Source organism: Erpetoichthys calabaricus, chromosome 12, assembly GCF_900747795.2.
Source record: "Erpetoichthys calabaricus chromosome 12, fErpCal1.3, whole genome shotgun sequence".
Classification (NCBI taxonomy): Eukaryota; Metazoa; Chordata; class Cladistia; order Polypteriformes; family Polypteridae; genus Erpetoichthys; species Erpetoichthys calabaricus.
The window spans coordinates 52,708,545-52,730,901 of NC_041405.2; the positions used below are offsets into that span (position 1 = coordinate 52,708,545).

At 38.3% G+C, this 22,357-nt stretch overlaps 1 protein-coding gene across 1 annotated transcript; it reads right to left on the minus strand.

Moving 5' to 3' along the window:
* Positions 1–3,129: 3,129 nt before the first annotated feature.
* Positions 3,130–21,391, minus strand: LOC114662163 (liver-expressed antimicrobial peptide 2-like). Its single transcript, XM_028815519.2, has 3 exons — positions 21,202–21,391; positions 19,113–19,276; positions 3,130–8,969 (listed from the first exon to the last, which is right to left on the minus strand). The coding sequence occupies exons 1-3, from the start codon at positions 21,268–21,270 to the stop codon at positions 8,930–8,932; spliced, it is 273 nt and encodes a 90-aa protein (XP_028671352.1). The 5' UTR covers positions 21,271–21,391; the 3' UTR covers positions 3,130–8,929.
* Positions 21,392–22,357: the final 966 nt, after the last annotated feature.

The window sequence follows — 22,357 nt, forward strand, 5'->3', positions numbered from 1 at the left end:
TTGTATCACTGTGTGCCATCAAAAGTCGGGGGTGAGAAATACCAACTAATAATAAAATAATAATTCATTACATTTATATAGCGCTTTTCTCAGTACTCAAAGCGCTATCCACACAGGGAGGAACCGGGAAGCGAACCCACAATCTTCCACAGTCTCTTTACTGCAAAGCAGCAGCACTACCACTGCGTCTCCTTCCAGAGTTCTTGGCTTATTTTCATGACAGTCCTTTCGGCGGTCACCTTGGCAGACTGAAGACTCTAAAAAAGATATTAGAGGTAGCCTGGTGGCCCACCGTGAGGAAGGACGTGTGGAAACATGTGAGAACTTGTACCATATGCCAGCAGCACAAAAACCCACCTGGCCTTCCTGCAGGACAACTGCGATCAACAAATATTACTGAACCAGGAGAGATGTGGGGAATTGACATTATGGGTCCATTGCTGCCAAGTAAGAACAAGAGGACTGTCCTGGTAATGGTGGTAGATTATTTCTCTAAATGGGTGGAGCTTTTTGCTTTGCCAAACTCAACAACTGAATGGCTGTGCTCCACCCTAAAGAATGAGATGTTTACCCGCTGGGGGGTTCCAAAGGTCATCATTTCCGACAGAGGTCCACAATTTACCAGCTCTGAGATGGAAAGTTTCATGAACGATTGGGGGATAACCCATAAGAAAACCACAGCATACCATCCACAATCCAACCTCACGGAGTAAGTGAATCAAACCCTGAAAACTATGATAGCCTCCTATGCCAGTACCCACCACCAGGACTGGGATCAGAGGCTTCTAGAGTTAAGAATGGCCCTCAATTCTGCGTGGCATGAGATTACTGGTCAATTGCCTGCTTGTTTGGCTCTCGGAAGACAGATATTAGATCCACTAGAGCGTCTTGTCACTCCCCCAACTCCTGATTCATCCCAATATTGCAAAGTCTGGCAGTTAGAAAATTTAAAGGATCTGGTTAAAGAGAGGTTGGTGCGTTCCAAGGCTAAACAAGCCCGGTTTTACAATAAGCGCTGAAAGAAGGTTAGATATTCTGAAGGGGACCGGGTTTGGCTGAGGACACACTACATCTCAAAAGCATCATCCAGATTTACTTCCAAACTAGCGCCAAAATGGTTTGGTCCAGCCACAGTATTAAAACAATTAGGGCCCGTTAATTACCAAGTCCAATGGCAAACTGACAATAACATGAAAACAGATACATTCCATGTGACCAACATGAAACCCTACTATGCCCCAATGAAGGGTTTGGGGGGGGGGGGGGGTTTGGACTCTGTAACGGTCGACCGGAATATGTGTATGTACTTGTAAGTTTGTACCTTTTCCCATACCTGTTTTAGTGGTATGCCTTTATGTTTAGGGCCGGCCCTTTATACAGAGGGAGGGGAGCACCTGGCTTGGAGGGCCAACAGACTGTACGGGGAGGAGCTATCCGTATGTAAATAGGTGGTGGGAAAAAAGAAAGGAAGAACTAGTAGAGAGAAGGAGGCCATAACAAGAAAAGGCACGAGGGAAAGGATTAACACCTCTTGGATATCGTCAGGTGAACCCGGGTTCATTGCCAGTCAAATTATTTTTACTTTCGGGAGGAAGGCATACGGGAGAGGACTTGACGGGCCAGCACAAGGAACAGTTAATCAGAACATTTCCCGGAATAACAGATATGGTTGGCGCCTCATTCCCCATTACAGACTGAGCTCAACGCTACCGTACAGTTAAGACTTAAAAAACTATAAATCCTTTGTTTTGGTTTTTTTTTTTTGTGTTTCCATTTGCTCAAATGTTTATTAGTAATGTATGTTTTCAAGAGTTTGTGTCGTGATTTGTGTGGGGTGGGTAAGCGCTGCAGCGAGATATTATGTATATAAGGTTTTTTTTGTTGTTGTCACAGTGATAATGTGCATTGTCTTTCAATAATCATTTGACTTGACCCTGCTTTCACTGGTGTGTCTCCATAATTGTAGTGGTGTAGTAGAAAAGTAGTGTTGGTCACTCACGCCCCGGATTATTTATTTTCTTTTTTCTCTTTGCTGCCTCTCAAGGAGGGCAGCACATATTATAATCGTGGCGGATCTGAGCGGTATAAGGTGCCTGAGCTAACAATGTGCATCAGAGAAAAAAACAAGCGAAGAGGATGAAGGAACTGCCTACAGAACTTATACAGTATTTAAAATTCTGCTACATTGACAGTTCCCAAGAGAACAGTAGCCTCTATAATTCTTAAATGGAAGATGTTTGGAAAAGCCACAACTCTTTCTAGATCTGGCCACCCGGCCAAACTGAGAAATCAGGAGAAAAAAATCCTTGGTAAAAGAGGAGGCTGAGCTACAAAGAACTTGTGTGGATGTGGGAGAAACTTCCAGAAGAACAACCACTATTTCAATTCTCCACTAATGGCTTTTTGGAAGAGTTGCCAGACAACAAAAACCTGTTTGAAGTTTGCAAAAAGGTACCTAAATGATTCTTAGACTATAACAAACAAGATTCCCTAGTCTGATGAAACCAAGACTGAACTGCTTGACCTCAACTCTAAGTGGCAGGTCTCGAAGAAAGTAGGCACCACTCATCAGCTGTGTAATACAATTCCAACAGTGAAGCATGGAGGTGGCAGCATCATGTTGTGGGGTTGTTTGTCTGCAGCTGGGACTGAGGGAAGGCTGAATGGAGTAAAGTACAGCAATATCCTTAATGAAAATCTGCTCTGAACCTCGTACTGGGCTGAAGGTTCATCTTCCAACAGAATAACGACCTTAAGTACAAAGGCAACACAGAAGTGGCTTGGGGACAGCCCTCTGAATGTTCTTGAGTGGCCCAGGCAGAGACAAGATTTGAATGCAATGGAGATGTGAAAATAGCTGTCCACTGATGGTCTCCATCCAATTTCTCTGCAGAAAAGAATGACGGTCTGAATACTTGGGTCAACTTTGTATTTCTAATAAATTTGCAAAAATTCCTAATATCTTGTCTTCACTTTGTCATTCCAGTGTATTTAGTGCTGCTTGATGTGGGGAAAGTAAATATAAATGATCTGAAATGTTAAACAACTGGCTGCAGTATAATGTGTGAAAAGTGAAGGGGTCTCTTTTGGAAAGCACTGTATTTATCCAAGAATGCACTGGAAAAAATGGATGTTTAAAGTTGGCTTTAATAATATAATAAGGTTACTGAACACAGCAATCTGTAAAACGAAAGTATTTGGAAGACAAAATAGATTCCAAAATAGACATTCAAGCACAACAAATACAAGCACACAATCCTTCTATAAAAGTAGCAAAGCAAAATAAATTATTTCACAAACAGTCACAAGTTAGCAGAAATGAAATAAAAAAAAAATTGTTTAACACCATCAAAATTTCTGAAAGTGCACAGAGGGGTCTACTCGGGTGGAATGAGAGCTCCAGCAGAGCTGGGTCATAGTTTACCATTAATTAAGAAGCGCACCAGCTCAGTGGGGCTTTCAGATGCCGGACTTATTTCGATTTTTAGAATCGGCTTAAAGGGGAGAAGCAAGCTATAAAGTATAAAGTATAAAATGACATCATGCCACAAATACCCAGTGGCACCTAACTAAAGCCATTACCAACGCTTTTCATAATCTCAGTAAAAATTACATTTGATGTTTCCAGATGTCTTATTGTCTTTGTTTGCCAGTATTCGTGAGTACGAAATGTTCTGCATGGTTAGACAAATTCCTACAAATATGGAAAACGGACAATGTGTCAGTGTTACTATTTCAATAATTAAAAGTACCAAAGCATCTAGTGTGGTGTCAAACACCGATATGCTGGAAACGACTCGCATTTTTCACATCATGAATATATTTTTTTACAAATACAAATTACAAGTCCAATAATAATAACACGTGTTGTTATTATTATTATTATTATCCATCCATCCATTATCCAACCCGCTATATCTTAACTACAGGGTCACGGGGGTCTGCTGGAGCCAATCCCAGCCAACACAAAGGAAACAAACCCAGGGCAGGGTACCAGCCCACCGCAGGGCACACACACACACACAGCCACACACCTAACACACTAGGGACAATTTAGGATAGCCAGTTCACCTAACATTATTATTACTATTATTATCATTATAACAGCAATGTTCAAGCAAGACCCATTTTCTGAACTTTGTTTTACACAACAAACTCGCAGAGATCCAGAACGAATACCGGCAAGAACGGGATGCCAATCCATTACAATGCCCACCCCGTATGCTGGACAGAGCAACATAAGCGCAGATCTTTAGATTTAGGAACTTCCAGAGCGAATCTTAACTAACCTAAGAACAGGCACAATCGACACAAGAAGCGATCACACAGAAAGGCAAGCAGTCATCTGCGCGTGTAAAAAAGGCCGTCAGTACAGATAGCACAGAGTCTTATGGAAAAGTGAAAAGAGTGCTTATTGTCTAAGAAAATTGAGCCGGCTGAATTCCATTAAATATACAATCTCGGAAGTCGACGTTTATTCCGGCATTATGAGGGCAAAGTGGAAGTAGTCCTAAATAAAACCCTAGTTCAGTGGTTCTCAACCTGTGGGGCGGGCACCCCTAGGGGGGCGCGAAGATGTGAAAAAAGAAAACAAGAATTGAAAATATGAAAAATACATCTATTGAAACCAAAACAAATTAACTTAAACTACATTTTGATACTAGAAAAATAAATATAGAGTTAGATAAACGTCGATAAAAGTTAAGTAGGTATAATAAAATATGCATCTATGATATATCATTAATTAAAAAAGAACAAATTGGTATTAGTGGGCTCCTTTCAAAAAAACGGTAGGGGGGCGCGATTAAAACTGTTATGAAAACTCGGGTCGCAAATACTTAAAGGTGGAGAAACGCTGCCCTAGTTCATGAGGCACACTGACATTCACAGGTTCAATGTATCATGCCAATCAGGCCCAACATGTACACGTTTTTCGAGTATGGGGGAGCTTCTTTATGAAGTATCCAAACACGCTTGTCATCAATAAAGGCTTTTTCTGTTATGGCTTATGCTGTTCTGAATATGGATGGGGAAATGGTGTACGATTTTGTCCTTTGTTTCACAATACGCCGTACAATATGTCGAATGGTTATCTGTAGAATAGCCTACTAATAATGTGGTGTTGCCTACCACCACAGCACTTACACCGCAACATGCACTCTTAAAAATAATGGTTGTTTGCACACTATACGGCTTTATTGAGCAGAATGGTTCCTCGTTGAACCATTACTTTAAAAATACCCATTGCATTTTGGAAAGGGGTCTTTACATATAAAATTGGTTCTTTGGGCTTTGAAAAGATTCCTAATATGTGGAGAAAACAGAATCTTTGGCACCTTGATTTTTTTATAGTGTGGGCTGCCATAGGCCCTATGTATGTCGTGATTCCTGGCCTTTCTTCGTCATGTGACTTTCTTGTCACAGGCCGAAGATGTACATGTTAACTTCATGCTTGTATAATTAATGCAGTTTGAGCGATTTACACTCCAAAACTAATTGGCGTTCAGGTTGTGCAGGCAATGCGTCTGCTACTTGTAGAATACTTTAAGACCCCCTGTAGCCGAAGGATTCGAATTGTGACGGAAAGGATTTTTGATGTGTAGGTTATTACTGTATTACTGTTCTTATAAGAAACATACATCCATCCATTTTCCAACCCGCTGAATCCGAACACAGGGTCACGGGGGTCTGCTGGAGCCAATCCCAGCCAACAGAGGGCACAAGGCAGGAACCAATCCCGGGCAGGGTGCCAACCCACCGCAGGACACACACGAACACACCCGGGCCAATTTAGAATCGCCAATCCACCTAACCTGCATGTCTTTGGACTGTGGGAGGAAACCCACGCAGACACGGGGAGAACATGCAAACTCCACGCAGGGAGGACCCGGGAAGCGAACCCAGGTCCCAAGGTCTCCCAACTGCGAGGCAGCAGAGCTACCCACTGCGCCACCGTGCCGCCCAAGAAACATACACCATATCCCAATTACAATGTATCGCGTGCAGGTCATTTTAGGTTGACCATCAGTCATTTTCTGTTTAGTGTCATTCATCTGTAACGTCATCATAAAATGCTTTACCGAAATACTGTAAGTGTTGGATATGTAAATTGCAGAGACCTGAAACTAGCTAATTCAGCACGCTGTATTACTTGAAACGGATCGACATACTATTTAGAGGCAGATTGCGACATCTTTTACGTCAATTCAGCTTTACACTGATTAACTGAAAACGTGCGCCTTCTGTACGTGACTTTTGCCTCATAGAATCTTGCAATCTTATTCAGATGAAAAAGTTGAGAATTTACTGGATGAAAAAACTGCCTACGATAAACAAGAAATACGTCTTAATAATTAAGTGTTTATAACCTTCACATCCTTATGCGCAAGATCATTCGAGGAAATACTGCATGGAACTGCACGGAATCATTAAGAAATAATTTATATTTAAGTGACCTTTAAAGAAATTCATAACTCTGACAGGGAACTAATTTTCATAACCTAATACATGTTCACGACATACCTTGGAATGTCGGGGGCATCTTCTTCACAGTTTTGGCCGTTAACACGCTTTCGACTCTCTTTCTTTTTACTTACCCGAGACATTTGAGGGGTTTGACAACTATATTCACTACTCCACTTATTTATCTATTGCAATCAGTATTTCCAAAATTGGATTATTTGCAGCATATCGTCTTTGTGGTTCCAGTTTTCTTTCTTTCTTTCTTTCTTTTCTTTCTTTCTTTCTTTCTTTCTTTCTTTCTTTCTTTCTTTCTTTCTTTCTTTCTTTATGTTATGACATTATCGTTAAACCAAAACCTGTTACACGATTCCCTTTACTTTCCAGACATAAATAATCTCTAATTATCCTTGGAACACGTGCAGCAAAAGGATGAATCATCTGTGGGTAACAGTCAGCTTGTATGAATTTAAAGGTTTTAGCCAAGCTCAACCAAAGGTGTGTACGTCGGCTTTTAATCAGACGCCCCATTTTCTTCCCACATCCCCAAAGAGGTACGCGTGATGATACTGCGAATGTGCCCTGTGAGCCAGTGCTGGCAGTCTGATGGATTGGAGACCCATAGGGATGATTCAACCAAAGCTTCTGAACTGGATTAGGTGAGATATGTTCTGTCCCGTTAGTGCACCATTTTTCGGTAAAAAGATGCATCGGATAACGGTACTCACATGGCTTAAGCCATGTGACCCTTGATATCTGTGCCACGTGGAATTCAATATCCCTTCTGATTTGAAACGAGGGGATCCGTGACAATCAGACTTTGTGCCCACGGGGCCCATATATGTTCATGACACCCCCGCTTTGCACCCATTTCTGCTGGGATAAGCACCGCCAATCATGATTCTGAAGTAGCACAGCCAGTATACCTGCATTGTTATCGGCATTGTTATCACTCTTTAATTTAATATTGTTCTTTATCAGTATGCTGCTGCTGGAGTATGTGAATTTCCCCTTAGGATTAATAAAGTATCTATCTATCTATCTATCTATCTATCTATCTATCTATCTATTAAGAAAACGGATGAATAGGTACCATCTAAGCACATGTTTTTTGGCTTGAACATAAATGGAAAAGGCAAAAATTGGTGAATATTGGCCTTTAGGATGAAATCAGTCCCTGTTTTACATGCAGTTACTACTTCCACTTAAACACAAATCACTTAAACACAGTTACTACTTCCACTTAAACACAAATCACAAGTCATACAGCAAATGTATTTGCAAATAAAAAATTATAAAGGAGGAATACAATATTTTATAAAGGATTTAAAATTATAGTTACAACTATAGATAACGAATCAAATATTTAGATTTTTTTTTCCTCCAAAGACACCTAAGAGTTAACTTTGCGTTTCCGTTCAGAAAGATTCATCAATAATAAATTTCTGTTTACAGCTTACGGCAATAAGTGGTTAACACAAACGAGAAAAAAACGAGCAGTCCTTCGGCGTCTCGAACCAGCTGAGTAAGGCCGCTGTGACTCCCGCTGGCTGTTTAGTCACAACACTTCGTAGACTGAGACACATATCAGATGTCGCGAATGGTGCCGTCTCGCTTCCACTAAACTCAAATACCGCTATCTTGACGCACACATCTCAAGCTCATGACTCGTCTCAATTTTTAAAAAATCCAGATAAGGAAATCTGTCCAACTCTGAAAATACAGGTTCTTTAATTCCATTTAAATTACAGGTACTATTTGAGTGATTAGGATGCATGTTATGTATATCTGATTATTTCTATCGGCCCATAATCTGTGTCGCATCTTTCATTTTGAATATTTTAACCACCTACACAAAAGCATGTAACTGATATGTCATCAAGTACTGATTACCAACTAAGTCGTTCGGATGTGATATGGTATTTTAGACCCCCAAATCCAGCTATGTCTTTAACACATTACCTTCGTTGTTATGTGTTGATTACTATTGTTGAAATATTCATTTTATAACAAGTAGGTCTAAGATTTCAACGAAGTCAAGTATATTTGCAAAGTAGCATCGCTTTTTTTTTTTTTTTTTTTGCGGTGGACAGCATCCGACTGCCTTTAACTGAAAGATCAAGCTGTAAAATGAGAAGCCTTCTCGCGGGTATACGCGGAGTTCCCGCTGACAATTTGCCCGCCAGATTTGAACTATAAGGGTGAGGCAGCGAGCAGATTGAAATCGATTATACACCCGACATTGCCAATAAAAGGAGGAGATTTCTGTTCATTGTGTGCACATCAGGTCATGTATTAGTCGTGTTTCTTTGCTTTCGAGGTCCTTCAGTCGAAGTCCTTGTAGTCAAGTCACAGGCAGGCAGATCTTCAGCTTACAGTATGCACTACAGCTACATTGAAGGATTTCAAGGAATGAAGCCATTGGGAATGTAGCCCGGCAACTGTCGGTCTCGTCTTCTCCGGGAGTCTTCTATAATTTGTGTGGCTGGCTAAGCGAACAGTGCCCATTGCTGTTGAGAAAAAGTAGAACAACATTAGGAATAAAAACGTTGACAAAATAGTGTTGTGTCACACCTAGACATATTCTAAATAGACGACACGGTCTCACGAAAATGGTACGATAAACCCCCAACCACAGTCTCTGTCTGTCCATTTTTTTTAACTCGGGGGTCAAAGCTTATCTAGCCTGTGTCGGCAACAAGGCAGAAATGGATGGAGTGCCATGGTATAGAATGCTGATTTTGGCCTCGCCTCAAATTAGAATTGCCAATCAACCTCCCCCTCGTTGAAAAGCTGAAGCCCCACGGTGAACGTGCAAACTCCACAAAGAGACTTGACAAGAGCTCATCTCGATGTCCTGGAAAGTGTGAGGCGCACCATCAAAGCTTTCAGCTAAGGTATGGATGACCTTCCTTATGAACTTCTCAAGTTTTATTCCGAGTGCACGAAGTGGCTGCTGTTTATTGATCTCTGAGTCAACTGATGCAACTAATGGCACTTATGCATTCAAATTTCGCTCTCATCAGTTATTTGGAGTTTTCTGTGATTCGTGTTTATAATGATGCGAGACTGTTGGTATATTTCCATTACTGGGTATTACACATTTTTCTTATGTCTTATAGAGGTGCATACTGATATTACTACTACTGTACTAAAATATTACATCTTTTGATTGAAAATGCTGGCAATGATTTAAGTGATTAGGCGATGACCTCGATTACATGTAACTGATTAACAATGTAGAAATCGAAGTAAAACCGGAGACACTAGAACTGTGCGCCAAACCATCGTTTACACATTTTTGAGCGCGCTTTCCCCAGAGTCGAAGTGTGTCGCAGTCGAGGAGTACTTGAGAAACCGATTGCGTGTGTCCGAGAGCACGCGGGAGGATCTGGAGTAGCTGGAGAAAAGCCGAGAGCGCGCAGACTCCGTCAGACCCGTCACGCTGTAAGTGGTGAATATGCACAGCTGTGATTTTAGAAGGACTACCTGCATATACCAACAAGGGTTATGTATATATTGTACGTTTTCCGCAGGTCAGTGCACGATTTTTTTTAAAGGAACTTAAAGGCGTGTGTTTTTATTTCCATCCAGAATCCTTGTTTTGTGCTGTTGGGATACACTCTTAAAAATACTGGTCCTGTAATGGCACTTTACTGGGTTTCGTGTTCCCTTGTTTAACTACTGGCTGACAAAGAACCACTTAATTCTGTGAAGGGTTCTTTGCATATAAAATTTGCGTTTTTTCTTTTAAAAAGTTCCTAACATATGGACAAAACAGAAGTGTTTATTTTATAGTAGATTGCATCCTTGCATGACACTAACAGATCAAGAAAAGCTGAACGTAGTCGGTGCCCGAGTTTGGACTCCGAAACCGTTCTAATAAGTGGCCCACCATGCCGCACCACACACATGATTTCTAACATAAACGCTGACTGTACAACTGTCGCTAAACAAGTGCAAAACATAAGCTGGGTTATGTATATCAGTCAATACATATTCAGAATTGTGTACATAAAAAGCTTTAATAAACATTAACTTCATATACTGTCAAACGCAGGGTACACTTTATATAATAATAATAATAATAAATTTGATTTATCCCACATACATCAATTTACTGTTACCCTACAACACAGAAAAAAATCCACTCTTCCATTATCAGCTCCATTTATTTAATTCATGTTCATGGTCCTACGGGAGCAATAGTCACATATACTGTATATCCCCAATTAACAACATTTTGTCAAGATTTACAAGAAAACCGTGTGCCCTGGGAATTACAAAATGCAGTACAGGAATTTATACACACCTGGAGACTGTCCAGGATTTGAACTACAAACTCTGCTTCTGTGAAGCAGCAGCGCTAATCACTGCGCCACCCTGCTGAGAAAAATACCAGGTCAAGAAATTGTTTGACATTTTCATTCCTTGGCAGCAGATGGCAGCAAAACATTACTCTTGCCACTACTACTATTACTACTACAACAACAACTACTACAACAACTACTCACACGAATAAGCAGTGGAATATTCATCTCGAGTTCATGTTAATTAATATATATAGTATGTGTGTATTAATTTGCATTATGGAGCATTGTACATCACTGGAGTCGCATATATCTTCAGATATAGTCCCTTTACATTAAATATTTTGAAGTTCAAAACGCAAAATATTAAGCATGTAACAGTAAGTTTTTCTCTTTTTAAACTGTAATCAATTTGAGTTTTTACGAACTACACGTTGAAATCAACCGTTTCCCTCATATGGCCATTGCAAATTGCCTTCGTATTTCTGGACATTTTGCAAGTTGATTAGCACATGAAAGTAAAAACTTGACTGTACTCTGTATTCGGGACAATTATGACCCTATAAACCTGCAATAAATTATTTTCAATTTTGAATTACTTGAATATTACCTGTCACCCTTCTTTCAGCCACAATTCATCAACAGAAGAAGGTAATAATAAATTAAATGTGCACAATATTAGATTAAATGTGACTTTTGTTTTAAACAAGAGTGAAACATTAACTGCAAATCTGTGGAATTACTCCATGTCCTGTGGTTGTACTTGTAATGAGGCTGATGAACATTATTGAAAAAAGGCTGAAAAAAATACATAACCTAGGTTTATTATATTTTACATAAAAAAGTGAGAAATTTTACTGTGGAAACATAAAATACTTATGTTAAATGTGTTTGGTTTGGCGAGTTCAGTAGTAGCAAATGGCATGGTGGTTCTACAAGTAGTTTCAATTTGCATGAGTCTCTTCTGAATGAAGTTTTCATGTTCTCCCTGTGTTGGATGTCATTTTCTAGTCACAATCTGTTTATTACAGAGTTTGACAGCTGTGACTTTCATTCTTCCAAGTTTGTTAGTTGGCTTTCCACCTGCTTACCATCCTGTTCAGCGCTACCTCCTGCTGCTCATTTGTTAGTACTGCCGTGGTCTCTGGCTTCTTAAAAGCATTTCCAAAAACGTGTCACTATAGAAAATGGACAAATGGATGAAGGGAATGGACATTAATGAAAGTGAGATGTTGTCATTAAATTGGTTAATGTGTTTTCATGTGTTGGTTACAGAGCTGGACTTGAATTTCTAGTGTATTTTTCAAGGTTCAAATGCTATGTGGTTTGCTGTGTAGCTTTCCTTCATACCAAAGTTAGACAATATAAGGTGTTATTTCATGGCAGTGTTATACTCTGCACAAAGCACACGTGTTAGTCAATACAAGGACTTAGGTCAAATTGAAAGTGATTGGGTGTTTTTTTTTAGTGTGTTCTCCTTATGCTACATTATTAATGTTTAAGTATTAGGCAGTGACTATACACAATTGATAACAGTCCTCTGTGTTGTCCAAAATTTATGTCTTCCTTGAATAATGACAATGCTTTTAAATTTGATCAAAAGTAGAAAGTAATTAATTAATATAGTAATTAAAAATGTGATTATCAACAGTTTTAATTTCTTAAAACAATTAGCCTGAGTTTTATCTAAGGGATGAAATTTAGCTTCATAAATGAGTTGGAAAAGAATGATAAAAAGACATAACCATGACTCACATAATGTTTAATTGTGCATCTGCTCTGAATTAATATCAAATGCATCTTGGACACCAGCAGCATGCTTAAGAATACCAAATCCATCCATCCCTTTTGTAACCCCGTAATTCAGTTTAGGACCACTGGATATCTATACTACCAGCACTGGGTACTTGGCAGGATCAAGCCTTGGTTGAGGCATCATGCCATTGCAGGGCATAAGCATACACACAGTTACACTCACATTGTGTCCACTTACACATAAACACACTAACATAGGACTAATTTGAAATCATGAAGTAACCTGTGACACTTGTCTTTAGAGATGTGGGGCATAAAATAAAGTATACCAAGGAAAAGCCACGTAGACACATGGAGACTGTGCAGACATCACACCGACGTTCAGTGGGCTGGGATTCAGAACATTTGAGGCATGAGGCAGAAGAAGTGCTAACCAATGAATGAGTCACTCATCATTTCAAAATGTTCACATTATTTTGTGTGATTTTTAGCTTTCACTTTCTTGTCATGATCTCAACTTCAAGTAAGACATGATCAGAAGCCCATTTTAGCAAATGTCAGTGAATGTTTTACCTGATCTGGCTGTCATACTCTGTATAAGATGAATAAGAAGAAGAATAAGACACCAATCACCCAACCCTTACACTCAATTCTGGATTAATCTGAGAAGAATTATCTTAACAAACAAATATATTGATGTTATACATCAAGAGAGATAGACGGCTATATTCAAAGTGAATACGTTGCAGATGTTATTTGTTTTTGAACTGGAAACAAGTGAGATGGAGTAACAGTTTGCAATAAATGAACGAATTAATGATTTTTTTGCCAAGCAGCATGATTGCTACAAGTCTGTCTGAGTGTTACAACCATAGAGACAGTATAGGAATAGATAAACTGAATAGACACAAATATATGCAACAAGTAACAGCAAAACAACATTATATCCAGCAACAGTATATGGTAACATGGTAAACACTGCATAACAAACATTCCATGTTCTTTGCTTCTGCTAACAAAAGGTTACATGCAGTGGATTCACCTTTTACCCATTGTGTCATGTTGCAGCCTTGTGCTGATATTGTTTAAATTAATTTTTTCCCTGTGTCCAGCAACATTGAGTACTTCTGTTGTCTTTGCTTTGTGCTTAGGGTCATTATCCTGTTGGAGGGTCTGTGGTCCAGAGTGCTCAGGTTTTCATTTAGGATATCTCTGTACTTTGCTCTGTTTAGATTTCTGTCTAGTCCCCCAGTCACTTGTACTTAAAAACAGACCCAATGCATGATGGTGCTACCACCACCATCCTCTGCCGTTGGAATGACATTGCAGAGGGGCCAGGTTTTCTTCAGATGCTAATCTTTGTTTCATCAGACCAGAGAAGTCTAAGAATCCTTTAGGTGCGCTTTTGCCAACTCTTCTGTGTGGCCACTATGTCATAGAAGCCAGATTGGTGGAATGTTGCAGTGATGATTTGTCCTTTTGGAATTTTCTCCCATCTACACACAGGTTCTCTGGAATTTAGCCATGGCGTCCATCAGGGTCTTGGTCACCTCTACTGCGATTCTCCTATGATTTCTCAGTTTGGCAGGGAGGCTAGCTCTGGGAAGAATCATGGTTGTTCCAAACTTTTTCAGTTTAAGAATATGAAGGCAACTGTGCTCTTGGGAACCTTCAATGTTTCAGGAATTTAGTAGCCTTCCCCAGATCTGTGCCTTGATAAAATCCTGTTTCTTTGCTCTGTAGGCAATTTCTTCAACCTTGTTTTTTGCTCTGATATACATTATAAGCTGTGTGACCTCGTATAGACAGGTGTATGTCTTTCCTAATCCTGTCCAATCAATTGAAATGAACACTGGTGAACTCCAAACAAAATGGAGAAACATAGCAACAGTGACAAATAGAATCGAATGTTCCTGAGACAAATTTCAAGTTTCACAGCAAAGGGTCTGAATACTCGAGTCAGTGTAATATTTCAGTTTTTTTAATTTTAATAAATTTCACTTAGAGGATCTGTACAAAACTTTTACAAAACCTGGCAGGATCTAATCAATAACATTTTAGAATAAGCATTTAAATTGAGGAAGCAGGTTCTCTCCCCTCTTTTACTCCATTTTCTTTATTCATTTATTATTTTATCTATTCATTTGTCTTTACTAGCATAAAGTTTTACACTGTTGGCCTAGCTCTCTTTCTCAGGGGTGGGGGTTGATTTGTTTTGTTTTTTTTATTGTTTTTTTGTAAAACTCGAGTTATGTGTATGGAGTGTTGCTTAATTTTTAAAAATTCAATAAAATTAAAATATACTTCAAAAACATTTTTTAATAAATTTGCAAATATATCTAAAATCCTTGTTTTTGCTTTGCCATTCTGGGATATTGAGTGTTGCTTTATGTGGGAATAATATAAATGATTTCAGCACAAAGAAGCAACATAGCAAAATGTGAAAAAGGTTAAGGGGCCTGAATATTTTCTGAATCGGCTGTAATATTATAGGATTCGTTTCTTGTGATATCAGAGCACCCCAGAGTGCAGCGCTGTGATGGACAGGTAGATTTCAATGCTCATAATGACTACAGAGAGTCCTTCCATCAAATAATCAAAGGCTACATTACCCAAATAAAAGAACATAACATAACATTCTCAGACCCTCCTAATCCTGTTTAAAGTACTTGGGAACCGGAGTCTATCATGGCAGCCTCAGGCACACGGCAGAACTAATCCTTTCCATTATATGTCCCAATAAACAAACACTTTGTGTGATATTTGCACAAATATTTAATCTAGACTTGTATTCTTTCTGAAGTTCTATAGAAAGTTTAAATTCAAGCACTTACATCTAGGGGACTCCAGCAAAGCAGCCAATTTCTGATGAATGTATGCTGATATGGATGATAAAACATTAATTTGTTATAATTATGCACACTTATGTCATTTTATCATCAGTGACCATATGGTCCTGTGTGCACAGAATTGGTGAAGATTTTCTAGGCAGGATTGAAGCACCCCTTAATCCACCTGGAGTTTTCTGAAATGCAGGAATATGTAAAGATTGGCAGACACAGACAGGAGCCTCAATCATATTAGATAGACAGTAGTGAACATCTGCTGACCTTGAGAGCTTAGACAGTAGGAAGCAGAAAGAAATGAACAACACATGCATATGGAATTCTTCTGAGAACAGAGTACAAGAGTGCTTGTGAAAGTCATGGTTGAACAGTAAAACTTTAAGACAGAGGTGCACAAGTTATGCACTGTAGGCCAAATCCTACCAAGTCTTTCTGCCAGCAACATTGAAGCCATGTCCTTTTTGTAATTAGTATTAACTCTGACCAACAATTTGATATTGACTATTGTGGATCACATTCATTATCTCAGGAAACCAGTGATGTGGGATGGCAGAGTGGTGGCTGTATGACTAAGAATCTGTACTGGTGTCTGGAAGGTTGCTGGTTCAAATCCTGTTGTGGCCAGAGGGGATCCTACTCTGTTGGATCCTTGAGCAAGGCCCTTAACCTAAACAAATACTCCAGGGTGCTGTACAATGGCTGACCCTGTGCTCTGATGTTCCCCTGCCCCCCCAAAAAAATCATGTGAAAAGACAATTAATTAACAAAGTATATCAAATTAAAAAATCCCATATAGTGCATTGACATGTGAGAGATTGATTTATGGAATATCACAGGTAGCACAGAGACATTTCTCCATAAAATGTTGAGGACCAGCTGAGCAAGTTTAGAGTTCTATTTTGTTGATGTTAGTTGGAGCGTATGATGTCAGTTTATAATAGCACAAACCAAATCCTCAATCTGAAGCTTGACTGGTTAGCACATCACAATTACTGCATTTAGTTTGATTTATATTGTTTTGCTTTGTTTAATAGGTTTTCATAGCTAAATAAAGCATTCATCCATCCATCCATTTTCCAACCCGCTAAATCCGAACACAGGGTCACGGGGGTCTGCTGGAGCCAATCCCAGCCAACACAGGGCACAAGGCAGGGAACCAATCCTGGGCAGGGTGCCAACCCACCGCAGGACACACACAAACACACCCACACACCAAGCACACACTAGGGCTAATTTAGAATCGCCAATCCACCTAGCCTGCATGTCTTTGGATTGTGGGAGGAAACCGGAGCGCCCGGAGGAAACCCACGCAGACACGGGGAGAACATGCAAACTCCACGCAGGGAGGACCCGGGAAGCGAACCCGGGTCCGCAGGTCTCCCAACTGCGAGGCAGCAGCGCTACCCACTGCGCCACCGTGCCGCCCTAAAGCATTCATTTATTTTTATATTTAAAATATATTAACTAGTGTCCATCCACAGAAATCCAAATGACCAGTTTCAGATTTGATGAAGGTGACAGATCTTATTCTTCAGGTGGCAGTAGAGGAAATGTACACATGTTATAAAGAAAATAACAGTCTCATAAGTGACATTCAGCCTCACCCTGTGAGTGAACAAATAAAGCTGCAGTTGAACATAGAAGTCCATATAACTCCATGACTCACAACAAAGTAAACCAAGAGGAGACACAAAAGAAATGCTTAAAAATAATGGAGGATATTGTAAGAGGTTTAATTGGAAATATGCACAGGTTATTGGAGATAAGAACTGCAGACCTGCTTAACCTAATTCATGATCATGGGGGTCAAAGCCTTTTCCACCAGCATTGGGTTTAAGGCAGGAATGAGCCCTGAGCATGGCTCACTGACACACACAATACCCTCACAGGAGCCAGTTAGGTATTACCAGTCAGCCAGTTATGTCTTTGGTGATTAGGGAGGAAAGCCAGAGCACCAGGTTTTGATAATGGAGCAGTGAGTGTTACATGAGAAGCTGTAAACTGTTTCAGTAACACAAACAATTTTAAATACTATAAAAGTTAGGAATTCATGCCCTTCTAGCAGGTGTCTTAATTCCAGTCTTGAAGGTTTGCCTTGGTTTCAAGTATCAGGTTAATTGCTCATGAAGGGCTGCCTTTACTTTGAGTATCAGGTTAGTTGCTCACAATTGAGTTAGTGCTGGTGTGTGTAGGAGTATGCCCTGAGGTTGACTGGTGCCCTAATCAGACATGTTTTACACCTTGTGCCCAGACCAGGACAAGTGCTGACTTCCTGTAACCCTTAACATGATAATTACAGACATTTGACAGATGGATGCCTCTATGGCCCTATAGGAATTTAACTGGGTGTCCAGTATTGTAAGAAGCGACATTAATAAAAAAAAAATCAGTAAAAATACTGGAGTTTATTAAAAGATACAAACTAATCTCTGAGCAAGAGCTTGTTGCAACCAATGAAATGAAAACATAAAAAGTAGAGTCTTTAAGAAGTGACTCTCAATAGATGTGCTTACAGATATGTGAACCTTTCATAAACTTCATTAACTAAAGGAATACTCCACCTAAACATTCCATTTTTTTAATATGTTACTTACCCTATATTTTTGTACTGATGACCAACAAAACCTCTTAATCTCTTCATGGAGAACAAAGATAAAAAATATTTGATACAATACAAGTCAATAGTGACCAATGCTGTACATCAATAAATGATATGAAAGCCATCAATGAAAAAAAAACATTTCGTTACTCGTGTTACATAATCTGCATGTCAATTACAAAACCTATGGGGTTAGTAATGGGGTTACTATTCCTTTATATAAAATGAGTCAGAAATTAATGTAGAGGATGAAATGTTGATTTTCTAATTCATCTATCCATTCTAAAGATGTTAGTTTCCCTTATTTATTTAATATTTGGAAACTTTAGCTAATACAGCAGTCATTATTTTACTTTTAGACTTTATGCTTGACACTTCACTTACTAAAATAATTACTTTGTGAACAAGTAAAGTCTAACACAACCCACCTAATATGATTTGGTGGTTGCAGTGGGACTGAAACCATCACAAGACACATTCAAGAGCACATCCACACACTGACTGTAACATATATCCAATTGCCTTAATGTTTTTAAAGACCATAGTGGCCAAAGCCCACCCAGGAGTGTGGGGACTACGGCAAGAACCTACCCTGAACAGGATACTACTCTGTTGCACCACAAATTCATGTGCATACCTACACAATAATTCTATTGTCCATCCATTTGGTCAAATAATGGCTCTATGAGGAACCACACAACCCCATAAAGAACCAAAAAAAGCCTTAAAGAACCAGTATTACACACAGATCCTTTAACATCCTTTCAGTAGGAAGTGTTCTGTTGTTCTTCATTGCACACCTTGTAGAAATGTGAGACTGAAAAATGGTTACGTACAGAATGTTTGACAGAATCATTTTGTGAAGAGCTAACGTTGTCTATGACATTAAAACCCTTTGCTCTTATTAGCACTTTACAAGTAGAACACATTATTCCATGGTGTTTAATTACAGTGTGAGCATATTAATCGATATATTTATTTTCTGTAAGCACAAGAATTTTCTGCAATTGTTGCAAAGATGAATTTGTGGAAGTAGGTAGTGCTCTTTTATTTGAAAAGCACCTTTTTGCTGTTGGAAATATTTATATTGGATCACTATTAAAACACTTCTGGCCAATTTTAATGTAATTTATTTACACTTACCTGCACATCTTAGTGGAACATTCATGGTGGTCATGGCAATATGCCCCATGAGGCTTGCTGCCCATTGATCTCCAGAGGGGGGTCATGCGTGCCATCCTGTGCAGGACCTTCAGGCTTTCTGATCTGGATTTGGATAGCTGAGACTGGATTGGAATAGATGAAATCTGGATACAAATAGCAATATATTTTGCTTTTGAGTAATACTGCATTAGTAATATTTGTCCAAATTTAAGCACTTAAAACTTAATACTGTGGAAACAGCTAATGAATAGAAATAACCAATGAGAATAGGGTCTTCCCTTTTATAGGAATATTGTCTAGTTCCTCACAATAAAATGCTGCCTTTTGACAATCTGAGAATATAAAAGTGGTATGTTCTACTCAGCAGTGGCCTATAATCATTGCATTCAAATCACTGGATTCATGAAGCAAGCACAAGCCTGACTAGTGGCACCTGGCAGGCAAAACTAAAGTATGATAAAGCAAAGATAAAGCAAAAAAAAAAGAGATTTTAGAAATGTGCAATTGTTAGTGAGCTTTTTATAAGTAAGGGCTGTATATTTTCTGCTTTACTACATTGTATTAAAACCTCTCATTTAATGCCATTGTTATTCAGTCATATTTGCTGCCTAAGCATATTTTACATATTTTTCAATTGGATGTCTATTTTTTTCTTGAAATAAATATGAATTTGATAAGACAACATGAGCCAGATAAAGAGAAGAAAATTAGAATAGTGAAATCACTCACATTATAATGAGTGGTTCTTTAGTTTAAATTCTATTTTTTTGACATTTTTATTTTTCAGCATGGTCTTAACTTTTTTCTTTACCAAGCTAAAAGTCACACACTTGAGTACAGTTTCTACCTCACATTTATTTTACGGCATGACACCGGCATTTCAAGGTCTCATTCACACCTACAACATGATATAAATACAAGGCAGAAACACTTATACTGCAAATTTGCATGTTCAGATTTATAAAGACTAGAAAATTACCATAGTTCATGAATGATAGTGCACTAATTTATAATATAATGCATTACCACAAAATAATTTCTTTAAAATGAGCTCAATACAATTCTAAGGAAAACACAACATTTGAAGTTAATTGATTGTAAAACAGCAAAAGGAAAAAATCACCGTTTTAAATTAAAAGCTACCAGCTGAGTTGTTTCATCTAAAAAAAATGAAGAAACCTTACATGATGCTGCTTTAGGAATTATTAGAACAAAATGAAACTAAAGAAACAGCACAAATACTTCACAATGCATAAAGCATATACTTGAGCACACAGTTAATCAAATAACTAATTGACCCGGCTGTAATGGACTCCATCACACTGTGTATATATGGTATATAGATATGGAGTAAGTGAAGAGCTGCATCACAGGCTATCCCAACATTTACTGAATGTGAACACTTGTCACCATACCCTTTACTCTTTACCTTTGATATATTTATGAATGTATATGAATACTTGTAAAGGTTATCCACATATCTACTGCATACACATACTTGTGACAATACCCTTTACTCTTTACCTGTTTTATACATATTTATGAGTGTATATGAATACTTGTGACCTCCAAACTAGATAAGTGGAGTTGAAATATATGTGTATGCGTGTGTTTATCTTATATCACTACATAATAATATTTCCAATAACAATGTAATAAGTTGTTAAAAATTAAATTTAAACATGAATTTATATTTTGCATAAAGTGCACCAAAGTCCAGGCAGTATCTTCCTAAAATAATATTCATTTCTATCATTATAGTTTTTTCCAGTGCAAGCATTATTCAGGTAATTAAGTCAACTTTTTTACAGTGTCCTAGTTTAAAAATAAAGTCAACATGGAATAGTATAATGTTTAAACAAATTTAGAGTTTGGTAAATCCCATTTTATTTAGAAGGTAAGAAAATTATAAGAAATGAGCACACTTGAATTAGGTATTACTAATACATTTCCCTGCACTAGATTTTTTAGATATAATAATAACAGCACACAAGATCTAATTATATCAACACTGATAAAGCATCCACACACACAGACATAAATATTGGGTATAAAGTTTGCACAGTACCTGATGGCTGACCATTAGCAATGCAATGCACACAACTACAATCTGAAAGGTGATTGTCTCTGTATGCATCTTGAAGAAATAAAGCTGGAAATGCTTTGGAGCCTAAGGGCAGCTGAAATGCAGTTTTTCTGTTCCCCCTTTTCGGGCTTCTCAATCAATTGTAGCAAACCTATCTTTGTGCTCCTGCCTCATTTCAAGGCTCTTACATATATATCCCATCTGACGTCAGAGTTCTGTTAAATATTTGAAATTTGTACTCATTAACTGTTACATCACTTCACTAGGTATTTAGCCAATTTCTCAGTTCCATCTGGAATAAGTCAGTACTGAGACAAAAAAAAATCATGTGAATAAGATAGAATGTAAGCTGCTGTCCTGTTTATGGATTAGTTGTTATCTGATTGAAAACTATTTAAAAACACAAAGAAATGTTTACCTTTAATGTGTTACAAGAAAAACAGCACTTATGCAAACAGTATGAGTGTTTTTCCAATAAGTCTATTTATTAATGTTTTATTTTTACTTTTTTTTGTTTTGTTTTTTGTTTCAAATTTCCTTTTTATATGAAGTTGAGCATGAAATTAATTGTCTAATTGACTTGGAGGTAATTCAATGCTATAGAACAGTAACAGTTCCAGGCTCAGATCTCAGCTTTGATGTCTTCTTCACATATTTCCATGGATTCTCTGGGGACTTTGCACTTCTATCCACATCACAAAAGCAAACTGAGACTATCAACTGGTCCAGTATGTGAGTGCATCTTGTGATGGACTTGCTTCTGGCCAAGGATAGACATTGGCACCCTGCAAATGTAAACTGGTATAAGTGGGTTAAAAAAATGATTTAAAGAGTGATTTAAAGTACCTTCTGAATTAACTTTTGTTACTTAGCTTCTTTAAATACTTATTGTAGCAAGATGGCTAGAAACTAAAGATTTTTATTGATTCTGCTTTTGTAAGCTACCTAAAAACAATCTATCAATTAAATTTTATGAGACTGATTTGTAAGAATAACTGCACATGGAAATAAACAGTTTTAGCCTTCACTGCGCGAAAATATTGGCCGGAGGGAAGTCTTTGGAACAGGTGATGCCATCGGAGAGTAGGATCAGCAATGATCATTGCGGCCCTCTTCTTTACTCTGCACTATTATAGGA